The sequence below is a fragment of the Coregonus lavaretus genome, assembly GCF_964263955.1.
Source record: "Coregonus lavaretus genome assembly, chromosome: 28".
NCBI classification, from domain to species: Eukaryota; Metazoa; Chordata; class Actinopteri; order Salmoniformes; family Salmonidae; genus Coregonus; species Coregonus lavaretus.
In genome coordinates, this window is record NC_140015.1 from 17,153,655 (window position 1) to 17,165,315 (window position 11,661).

General features: G+C 52.9%; 1 protein-coding gene across 1 annotated transcript in view; it reads left to right on the forward strand.

The window, feature by feature from the left end:
• The window catches only part of LOC311103939 (uncharacterized protein), a 37,711-nt gene extending 26,321 nt beyond the window's left edge, over positions 1 to 11,390 (forward strand). The window contains exons 10-27 of the mRNA XM_084145571.1: positions 1,288 to 1,521; positions 1,656 to 2,105; positions 2,502 to 2,888; positions 3,115 to 3,343; positions 3,503 to 3,704; positions 3,846 to 4,002; positions 4,425 to 4,609; positions 4,722 to 4,854; positions 5,664 to 5,921; positions 6,026 to 6,138; positions 6,387 to 6,922; positions 7,033 to 7,511; positions 7,658 to 7,883; positions 8,000 to 8,259; positions 8,489 to 8,793; positions 8,998 to 9,145; positions 9,303 to 9,400; positions 9,533 to 11,390. Of these exons, the coding sequence (XP_084001697.1) occupies positions 1,288 to 1,521; positions 1,656 to 2,105; positions 2,502 to 2,888; positions 3,115 to 3,343; positions 3,503 to 3,704; positions 3,846 to 4,002; positions 4,425 to 4,609; positions 4,722 to 4,854; positions 5,664 to 5,921; positions 6,026 to 6,138; positions 6,387 to 6,922; positions 7,033 to 7,511; positions 7,658 to 7,883; positions 8,000 to 8,259; positions 8,489 to 8,793; positions 8,998 to 9,145; positions 9,303 to 9,400; positions 9,533 to 11,041 (5,909 nt within the window). The 3' untranslated portion in view covers positions 11,042 to 11,390. The remainder of the gene's footprint in view (positions 1 to 1,287; positions 1,522 to 1,655; positions 2,106 to 2,501; positions 2,889 to 3,114; positions 3,344 to 3,502; positions 3,705 to 3,845; positions 4,003 to 4,424; positions 4,610 to 4,721; positions 4,855 to 5,663; positions 5,922 to 6,025; positions 6,139 to 6,386; positions 6,923 to 7,032; positions 7,512 to 7,657; positions 7,884 to 7,999; positions 8,260 to 8,488; positions 8,794 to 8,997; positions 9,146 to 9,302; positions 9,401 to 9,532) is intronic.
• Positions 11,391 to 11,661: the final 271 nt, after the last annotated feature.

Sequence of the window (11,661 nt, forward strand, 5' to 3'; positions counted from 1 at the left end):
GTGTTCTGTGTTTGTGTGTGTCAGTGTGTACATACATGAGTGCTCCTAGACTGACAATCACCCCCTACAGCAGGCACGTCTGTCCCCTCACCTCTATAGGGGTTATAGATGGTGATGGTCTCAGTGAGAGTAGGTGTGATGGTGGGGTCAGATGACTCCCTGGTTGTGTGTCTGTTGTGGCCTCAGACTGCTGATTGGACTGGACCTGGGAGACTGTTGCTGGAGATGGACTGGGACTGAGGCTGAGCTTGGGTTGAGACTGGGCTGGGGTTGAGGCTGGACTGAGGCCCCTAATCCCCCCTCTTCTCCCCAGCCGGTCCCTCAGACCCCACACAGGGTCACCCAGGGCCAGCAGCTGCTGGGGGGGTGGGGGGTGGTTAGGGCTGGTCATCACCCCGACATCTGTTCCTCTGTACCCCACAATACATACCCCCATACACCCCAACACACTGCACTGGCCTTATGGCATATCTTAGCTCACTCAAGGTCATTCCCATTCACATTAGCATCTATATGTAAGAATGTGAACAGCTCAGCTACAGTGGGTTTTAGCTGGTTTCTTGAGCAAGTGTGTTTGTGTTAGTTTGTCTAGCGTGTGTGTGTGTGTGTTTGTGTGTGTTTGTCGGAGGCTGTGTCTATGTGTGTGTATGGGGAGCCTGTTGCATTGTTTAGCGGTGGCCAGCTGCTTGGTATTCCCTGTGTCCCCCCACCCCCCCTCCTCTGTTGTTGAGTGAAGTGGCCCTGTTAGACGTGGTGTGGCCCATTGTCCCCGGCGGGAACAAAGCCAGGCCTGTGAGCCTTGTCAAGGGCCCTACTCCTTCTACACCGCAAGGACCTGTCCCCTGGCCCACAGCACGACGGGGCCTGCCTAGCACCCGGCACAGCAGCGCTCAGCTCTCTCTGCACCACCACACCACAACGCTCTGCTCTGCACGCTAACGAACCAACTAACACTGCTCAGTCTCACACATACAACACCGTCGGCATGGAAACCACGGGGCCCAGAACTCCAAACTGTAGAAGCTTTCATAGAGAGAGAAAGAGTGGGAAATAGGGGGAGGTAATAGAAAGGAATAAAGAGGGAAGTGGAGAAAGAGGGAAATGAAAGGGAAATGGAGATGGAGAGAAGTGAATGGGAGAGGGGAAATGGTAGGAGGGGTTTGGATGAGGAGAGGTTGCTGGGTGGCAGGCAGATTTAAAGAAAAAAAACAGTGTTTAAAAGATGAAGAGTGTGATGCAAAGAACCCCCAAGAGGCCTGTTCTAATTCCTGTTGTCTCTTTCTCCAGGGTACGAGGGCACACTGTGCGAGAGCAACACCAACAACTGCCAGCCCGACCCGTGCCACCACGGCACCTGCGTGGACGGCATCGCCAGCTACACTTGTAACTGCGAGGCGGGCTACACGGGCTACCGCTGCGAGAACCAGCTGAACGAGTGCCATAGTAACCCCTGCCAGAACGGGGGCAAGTGTGTAGACCTGGTCAACAAGTACATCTGCCAGTGTCAACACGGCACCTCAGGTGAGAGAGCAGTACCAATAGAGATTTATAACACTAAATATCTTCAACTTTATTCTGTTTATGGACACAGAATTTCTGCTGGGGTCTCTGTCATAGTACTGCTGTTTGATTGGTGTTCTCTCTTGTCCACACAGGTACCAACTGTGAGATTAACTTTGATGACTGCGCCAGCAAACCATGTGACTATGGCATCTGCAAGGACGGCATCAACCGCTACGACTGCGTGTGCAAACCAGGCTTCACCGGCCCTCTGTGCAACATGGAGATGGACGAGTGCTCGTCCGGCCCCTGCAGAAACGGGGGTACGTGTGTGGACGAGGAGAACGGCTTCCACTGCCAGTGTCCCGAGGGCTTCCAGCCTCCCTACTGCTACTCCCAGGTGGACGAGTGTGGCAGCAACCCCTGTGTGCACGGCGCCTGCAGAGACGACATCAACGGCTACCGCTGTGACTGTGAGCCCGGCTGGGTGGGGAAGAACTGTGACCTAGACCGTAATGACTGTCTGCCCAGCCCTTGTCAGAACGCTGGCACCTGCATCGACCAGCTGAACGGATTCACCTGCAAGTGTCGCCAGGGCTTCAGAGGTGAGCCTGCTGCCCTATCCCAAACCCTATCCCTAACTCTGACTCTAGACACACATAGGCACTACAGCAGCCTAACAAGCATACACCAGGCACCCGTGATGTATACACTCTCACAGCATACAAACACAATCACTGTTTGAAAATAAACATCTACAGACCGTGTAAACTGCTGTACGTTGGCCTTGTTTGGTTTGGTTTCCATCCATAAATTGTCCCATCTAATGTACTGGCTCATATCGCCCTCTAGTGGATATCTAAAAGAACTGCAGCGAGTGACAGCCAGTTTACTAGTCTTAGTTAGGTTTATCCCCATGTTAAATTAACCTACTCAATGACTCTACTCTGTATCGTAATCTAACACATCCCCCTTGTGTCGCTCTCTCCTGTGTTGCCTAGGTAACCTGTGCCAGGTAAACATCAACGAGTGTTCGTCCAGTCCGTGTCTGAACCAGGGCACGTGTGTGGACGGCGTGGCCAGTTTCACCTGTCTGTGTGAGCTGCCTTACAGCGGGCCCACCTGTGCCGACGTGCTCACCCCCTGCTCCCCCAACCCCTGTGCCAACCATGCCCTGTGCACCCACACACCTGACTACCTGGGCTACCAGTGCAACTGCCAGCAAGGATGGCAAGGTCAGCTGTGCAACATTGACGTGAACGAGTGCATCGCCAACCCGTGTAAGAACCGTGGTACCTGCACCAACACACAGGGAGGGTTCGTGTGCACCTGCCGTGGCGGCTTCACCGGGCCCAGCTGTGAGACGGACATCAACGACTGTGCCCCTAGTGAGTGACCAATGAGAGACTAGCAACGTTCTATTACTGTACTTCATTATCCATAGGACCACTGTCTCTGCTGCTGCTGTACAATACCAGCCTCCATATCTGCTACTACTTCCTCCAACTCCAGTTTATCGCATTATCCATAGAACTATAGTACTGTATAGACATATCATATCATCCTCCTCTCCCTCCATCCCTACCCCCCCTCTCTCTCTCCGTCTTCCTGCAGACCCGTGTCTGAGTAGGGGTTCCTGTACGGACGGTGTGAACTCGTTCCGCTGCAGCTGTCTGCCAGGCTTCACGGGGCCGCGCTGTGCCGTGGAGGTGAACGAGTGTCAGAGCGCCCCCTGTAAGAACGGAGGCACCTGCACAGACTACGTCAACAGCTACACCTGCACCTGCAGACCTGGCTTCACTGGCATTAACTGTGAGACAAACATCCCTGACTGCACTGAAAGGTGAGTGTGATAGTCCGCTTCAGGGGGAGAGTGGTGTGTGTGTGTGTGTGTGTGTGCATGCACGTGTGCCCTTTGTGACCTTTGAAACAGTGTGTGTTCTGATGTGTGCAGAATGGATCAACAGTGATAATATAACTATCTTTTACCCTACACCCACAGCTCATGCTTCAACGGCGGTACCTGTACAGACAAGATCAACGGCTACTCCTGTACCTGCCGCTCAGGCTTCACAGGCTCCCACTGCCAGTATGAGGTGAATGAGTGTGACTCCCAGCCATGCCTCAACGGAGGGGTCTGCCAGGACGCTCTGGAGTCCTTCCGCTGCTCCTGCCCCAAGGGATACACAGGCAACCGCTGCCAGGTACACACACACGGCATTTCTATTCTATACTATTCTATACTATTCTATTCTATACTATTCTATAGTAATCCAGAACACATTAACACAAACACATGTTCAGATACTGTGGTGTTAAGCTGGTCCTCTTCTCTGTCTCTCCAGATGCCAGTGGACTGGTGCAGACGATCGTCTCCCTGTCAGAACGGAGGGCGCTGTCGTCAGAAGGACGCCTCCTTCTCCTGTGAGTGTCTAGGAGGCTGGTCTGGACGCTACTGTGACATCCCTGGGGTTTCCTGTGAGGTGGCCGCGCTCAAGAGAGGTACGGACGCATGCCCTGTTCTTGCTATTTGTGTGTGTTTACTGTAAGTGTTTAGCGCAGCAGTGTCCAACTCATTTTGCCCCAGGGGCCGCATTCGGTCTTCAACAAGGTCTAGAAGGTCATACAAAAATTGTGTTATATTTCCTCGCTATCAAAATTAGCAAAGAATTGTCCTCTATCCATAGTTTTGGGATTTTTCGATGCTCCCTGACTGTCTAGCTTTCATTTCGGTGATTATTAGCGAGCTGGACACAGTCAAGAAACTGTATGAATGTAGGTCCATTATCATTTCTACACAGTTTCGATTTGGTTTGAGTCATTTTAAAGTATATGTTTAACACCCCTGGTTTAGCGCATGTATACAGTATGTGTTTATATGTATACCGTGGTATAACTGTCCCCGGTCTCTTGTCTGCTCCCAGGCCTCCAGACAGACGAGCTGTGTCACCACGGAGGTCACTGTGTCAACACAGGCAACACCCACTACTGTAAGTGTCCAACAGACTACACAGACAGCTACTGTGAGAGCCAGGTGGACCACTGTGAGGACAAACCCTGTCACAACGGCGCCACCTGCAGGGCCTACGTGGGAGGATACCAGTGTGACGTGAGTCGGATTAGTCAAGTCTGAATTCTGTATAAACTGCAGTTAATGCCTTAATGTTGTTGTAATACAGTTATAGATATGATGTTAATGGTATGTGTCTATGGCCCTACAGTGTATGCCAGGCTACACCGGAGAGAACTGTGAGATGGAGGTCAATGAGTGCCAGTCTCACCCGTGCCAGAACGGTGGAACCTGCATTGACCTGGTGGGACACTACATCTGCTCCTGCCCACCTGGCACCTTGGGTATGTCCTCACCCATGTCCTCTTCCATACTCACAACATGTCCTCTTCCATACTCACAACATGTCCTCTTCCATACTCACAACATGTCCTCTTCCATACTCACAACATGTCCTCTTCCATACTCACAACATGTCCTCTTCCATACTCACAACATGTCCTGTTATTTCCTTGTGAAGTGAATAAAGAGGAGAGAATCCTATATTGAGTATGGTTACACGCACACAATAATATGATTATTGTGGATAGTCAGATTGATATAATAGTTAGTTTAAAACATTTACATGCTTTTCAAGAAGAACGATTTCCCTAATAATCCTGTTTACATGGACACATCTGAAATCAGGCTGCTTGATGGGACTTTGATGAATGCAGAAAATTGCCAAACAAAATAAACCATGTTATTTTTGGGAAGCTTATTTGATAGGCTTCCCTATCTGAGTTCGGACATATAAAGTTTGTATGTGAAAGCTACTTCTAAGATGCATACTTTCAGTTTTTACAGACTCACTTCACTCGCGCATAAGGGAGGCTTGTGCTGCTGGTGCTGCCTGGCACATGCACAGATCAAATACACTGCTGGAACTCAGATTTACATGTCCTAATAATTAGAAAAGATTGCTCAGAAAACCAGGTGTTTTAATCAGCGTATGCTTACTACCATTATAACCTTACGCTGATTAAGATGAGCAGAGTAAGGTGTTTACATGACTAATGCCATGCTCTGCCTACTGCCATAATCAGTTTAATATCTAATTATTAGTGTGCATGTAAATGTACTCAATATTGATACCCGGCCATTTCTCCTTTAGGTGTTCTGTGTGAGATCAATGAGGATGACTGTGCTCCTCCTCTGAGGCTGCACGGGACTCCTCCTAAGTGTCTGAACAACGGTACCTGTGTGGACAGGGTGGGGGGCTACCGCTGTAACTGTCCTCCTGGCTTCACTGGAGAGAGGTGTGAGGGGGACATCAACGAGTGTCACTCCAACCCCTGCAGCCCCACCAACAGTCTGGACTGCATCCAGCTCCCCAACGACTACCAGTGTGTCTGCAAGCCCGGCTTCACAGGTAAGGAGGGTGTGCGTGTGTGTATAGTCGTATTGTTGTGTATATAAATGTGTGTGTTTGTATCTGTTTGCACCAGTCTAACGTGTGTGTGTTATTGTGTGCAGGTCGTCGGTGCCAGAGCAGGTTCAGTGTGTGTGAGTCTCAGCCCTGTCAGAACGGAGGGGCCTGTTCTGTCTCCAGCAGCTCAGCCCTTGAATACGCCTGTACCTGTCAGCTGGTAAGGATCAATATGTCACTGTCGCACACTTTTATCTAGTGTCTAGTCCACCTGTGGAAAAAGCTGATATTTCTAAAACCATCTCTATCTCCCTGACCTTCCCTGCTCAAATAGCATAACCTAGAAACATATGTCAAAGACCCCTGGATTTATTACAATGCTAACATCCATGTCTCATGTATTGTAGTTGACCACATGTCTGTTTCTTACCCACACTGACTATGTATGTGAATGTTCTCCCTCCTCAGGGCTATGCTGGGAACAACTGTGAGAGGAGCATGTCGTGCCGGGAGTTGTCCTGCTATAATGGAGGTAGCTGTGCTCTGACCACGCGGGGCGCCCGCTGTACCTGCCTGACTGGCTACGCCGGGCCCCAGTGCCAGCACCATAGTAACGAGGGCTGCTCCTCCCAGCCGTGCCGCAACGGAGGCCTCTGCACCGAGGAGACCAGCTTCCCCTTCTTCCACTGCCAGTGTGTCCAAGGCTGGACGGGCAAGCGCTGCGAGCAGGGCAGCACTAGGCTGGCAGAGCCCCCTCCGCCGCCCACCTGCCCCCTGCCCGACTGCCACGGCAAGGCCAACGACGGTGTCTGCGACAAGGAGTGCAACACATTCCTCTGCCGCTGGGACGGGGCCGACTGCTCGCTGGGGGTGAACCCGTGGGCCCGCTGCACCGACCCGCGCTGCTGGCGTGTCTTCAACAACAGCCAGTGTGACGAGGCGTGCAACAACGCTGACTGCCTCTACGACAACTTTGACTGCAAGAACAAGGAGAAAATCTGCAAGTAAGTACTCCACCTCCATCATTCTGTTCTGGACTCTCATTCCTTCACCTGACCCTCTACTATATGTAACCCTCTAAGCTGATCTCTCTAACTCTCTCTGTCTCCACCAGTCCCATCTACAAGACGTACTGTATCGACCACTACGCTGACGGTCGCTGTGACCAGGGCTGTAACTCAGAGGAGTGTGGCTGGGACGGTCTGGACTGTGCAGGGAACGTTCCAGAGGACCTGGCTGAAGGGGTGCTGGTCCTGGTGGTCCTGCTACCCCCGGAGGAGCTAGTACGTACGGGCCCCGCCTTCCTGCAGAAGCTCAGCGCCATCCTGAGAACCACCCTGCGCTTCCGCCTGGACCAAAACGGAGAGGCCATGATCCGGCCCTACATCCGGAGAGAGGCGCGCCTCAAACGAGAGCTGCAGCCCCACCAGGAGGTCATTGGGTCCATAGTGTACCTGGAGATAGACAACCGTCTGTGTTCCCAGAGCTCTGATGACTGTTTCCCATCGGCAAACAGTGCAGCAGACTACCTGGGAGCCCTGTCAGCCGTGGAGATCAAGCTCAACTTCCCATACCCAATCAAAGAAGTCCGCGGTGAGTAGGAACACACAGACACTATACCAGGATACAGCATCTAAAGATAACATGAGATAACATTAAAAACATTGATATATATGTCATTTCTTCACCACATACTGTAACCACAGCTCATATACTAAAGTCCTTGTTATAACATGTAGGTGAGAAGTTCCCAGAAATTATAGACATGCCAGAGTGGGGCAAACTGATGCTGGTGGGCGTGGCAGCCCTGTTCCTATTGGTCATCCTGGTGGTGGGCGTGCTGATCGCCCGCAGGAAGAGAGAACACAGCACCCTGTGGTTCCCTGAGGGTTTTTTCCCCAAGAAGGAACCCAGCAGCAACAAGAACCGCAGGGAACCCTTGGGCCAGGATGCACTGGGCATGAAGTGAGTAGTCACACTGTTGTGTCCTCAGTACACTTACAGCACTCCTATGGTGATTCCAAATCAATGTATCTGCTCCACTATGGTATTGTGACTGTGTTTTACCTGTCTCTCTCCAGACACATGCCCAAGACGGTGGAGGAGTCTCTGCTTGGCGACCACAGTGACTCGTGGATTGACACAGACTGCCCTGAGGCCAAGAGACTGAAGGTTGAGGAGCCCAGCATCCTGTCAGACAGTGAAGACACTGTAGACTGTAGACAGTGGACCCAGCACCACCTAGCGGCTGCAGACATCCGCATGCCCCCCTCCATGGCCCTCACCCCGCCCCAGGGAGAGTTCGACCAGGACTGCATGGACGTCAACGTCCGAGGACCTGGTCAGTATTGAAATAAATCACATGGAACGTTGTTGTGTCATGTGCAGGGGGATGCGTCTGGATTGGAATCCTTGAGACAGTAGTATATTATTTAAAAAAAACTCCTGATTCAATTTCCCACTGTTTATTGTTAGTTGATACATTTGATATTTTTTATATGTTCCTGTCTGTTATGTATTGGTTGACACATTGACTGACCCTGTGCCTCTCCCTTCCTTCTCTCCACCAGACGGTTTCACCCCTCTGATGCTGGCGTCGTTCTGCGGAGGCGGTCTGGAGCCCGAGCTCCCCGAGGAGGAGGAGTCAGAGGAGTGTTCCGCCAACATAATCTCTGACCTCATCTACCAGGGCGCCACATTGGCCGCCCAGACGGACCGCACCGGAGAGACCGCCCTTCATCTGGCTGCCCGCTACGCCCGCGCTGACGCTGCCAAGCGGCTGTTGGACGCCGGGGCCGACGCCAATGCACAGGACAACACAGGACGCACGCCGCTACACGCTGCCGTGGCCGCCGATGCCCAGGGGGTGTTCCAGGTAAATACACACACACTTTTCAAATGCTTAATGTTTAAGTTATATCTTCACATTTACTCAGTGTATACCTCAGTCTTTCTATACGCATAATTACACATGTAAGACTTGACTTTGCTACTACTTACAGTAGTCCACTTGCTGAGTTGACTGTTGTCTCATCTGCCAGACTGACATATGTTATTTCTCCCTGTCTGTCCTGGTTAGATTCTGATCAGGACCCGGGCCACAGACCTGGACTCTCGTATGTACGACGGCTCCACCGCCCTGATCCTGGCTGCCCGCCTGGCTGTAGAGGGCATGGTGGAGGAACTCATCACCTGTCACGCAGACATCAACGCTGTCGACGAACTGGGTACGTGATTGGCCAAACTAGTGTGTGCGGTGCAGCATACTGTGTGTGTGTGTGTGTGTGTGTGTTGAAGAGAGAGTTCATGCAGTTGAATGGTGATACTGTGTTTAGTGGTAAGAGGTAGGAGGAGTAACAACAGTGTGTGTTCCTCTCATCCAAGGTAAATCTGCTCTGCACTGGGCAGCTGCTGTCAACAACGTGGAGGCCACCATGGCCCTGCTGAAGAACGGAGCCAACAAAGACATGCAGGACCTCAAGGTACACACAGCCCTCCACCTATATCTACAGCTGTCAGCTACCCACAGTGATACAATCTTGAATATATAGAGAGATATTGGGGAGCAAACATGTCTAATTTTCTCTCTCTCTCTCTCTCTCTCTGTATATTAGGAGGAGACTCCTCTCTTCCTGGCGGCGCGTGAGGGTAGTTGTGAGGCAGTCAAGATCCTCCTGGCCCACTTCGCCAACAGGGAGATAACCGACCATATGGACCGTCTGCCTCGGGACATCGCCCAGGATCGAATGCACCATGACATTGTTCAGCTGTTGGATGAGTACAACACAGTGAGGAGCCCCCAGGGCCACGGAGGGGCCCCACACCACCTGGCCGGGACACACACCTTGTCCCCCCTCATGTGTCCCCCCAGCGCCTTCATGCCCGGCCTGAAGAACACCCCCCAGGGGAAGAAGAGTCGCCGCCCCGGGGCCAAGGGTTCAGGTCTGGGAGGGCAGCATGCCCAGAACCTCAAGGATTCAGCTAAGGCCCGCAACAAGAAGCTGACCCTGGACATGCAGAGCGCCCTGCTGGAGAGCTCTGTCACCCTGTCCCCCGTCGACTCCCTGGACTCCCCCCGCGGAGGGGCCAACAATGCCGGCTACATCACCAACCCCTGCTCCCCGGTGGCCATGCCCTCCTCTGGGCTCTTCCACTCCTCCATGTCAGTGCCCAGCACTCCCATGGTGCACAGCAGCATGATGGACGGCTCTGGCCCCTTCGCTGTGTCTCTGGCCCAGCTCAACGACCTGGGAGATGGAGGCATGTCCATGCAGGGCCGCGTGTCCATGGCCAGCCAGGTCAATCAGGGCCCCCACGGCTACGTGCTCAACGCCGGCCAGCTGGGGCTCAACATGGGCCTGGTGAGCCCTGTCAGCGTGCCCTTCGACTGGCACAGCCGCATGCCCCCCTCCTCCCAGTGCGGGGGACAGGTGGTGAACCTGGTCCACAGCAGCCAGGCGGGCATGCACCCTCAGAGCCCCATGCAGCAGCAGCAGAACAGCCTCATGATGCAGCAGCACCAGCAGCACCAGCAGCACCTGTACCGCAGCGCCCAGCAGGCCATGCTGCAGCCCACGCCTGTCATCGCCAGCACGCCCATCTCCCTCAGCCCTGTCAAGCTGCCCTCCATCGCAGAGCAGCAGCAGCAGCTCCACAACCACTCCATGGCCAGCCAGCAGAGCCTCCGCATGGGCACCTCCTCCCCACCCACCCCCCAGACGACACAGCCCCCTCCAGCCTTCTTCCAGCAGCAGCAGCCCCCCGGGCAGCAGCAGCCTCCTCAGCCCCAGCCAGCCCCTCAGCCCACCTCTCCCCAGGCCTCCCAGGCCCCTCCTCCCCAGGCCAGTGGCAGCACTGCAGGCTTGGAGGACTACCCCACTCCGCCCTCCCAGCACAGCTACTCCTCCGCCCTGGATGCCACCCCCAAGCATTACCTCCGCCTGCCCAGCGAGCATCCCTACCTAACCCCCTCCCCAGAGTCGCCCGAGCCCTGGTCCAGCCCCTCCCCCCACTGTGTGTCTGATTGGTCAGACTCCACCCCCAGCCCGGCGGTGGCCGGTCCTGCCCAAACCCAGATCCCCCATGTCCAGGAGTCCAACGGCAAGATGCAGGTGTTTGCATGAACCCCCAAGGCACCTGGTTAACACATGGTTAACAGAGACCTGCCTGGGGGAGAGGAGAGAGGAGACGACTGGCTGTAAAGGCCTGTGTGTCTCGAGTTTATGTGTCAGCCTGGTTCCAAGATTTTCATTGGATTTGGATTGACTGTGTTTTTTGCAGAGAAAGAGTCAAGGGAAATGTGTGTTGTCTGGATATGAAAGAGCAGACAATTTAATGAAGTAAGACTTATTCTGTCACAGATGGACTTGTTTTTTTATTATTATAAAAAGTATATGAAGAAAACGAAGTCTTTCATTTCAAAGACTTAGGGACACTCTCCTGAAAAACTAACAAACTTTTTAAAAAGTAGATAAAAGAAAGAAAAAAGTAAAAATGTTGAAGGGAATTCCTTTATTTTTATTTATTGTTTTTTTGTGTTTCTCAGAACTGCCTTTTCAGGTGTTTTCTCAGTCTCTTTCTGTCCTGCCCTCTCACACAGTGTTTCACACTCACCTGTTACATGGAACACGGCTTGGGCTCACCTGAGGCCAGTGGTGTTACAAGGAAAACTACTAGTGATTCACTCACTCACTCCCCATCACCACCAGTGTCTAACACACCGTAGGCAGATCAACATGGGGTT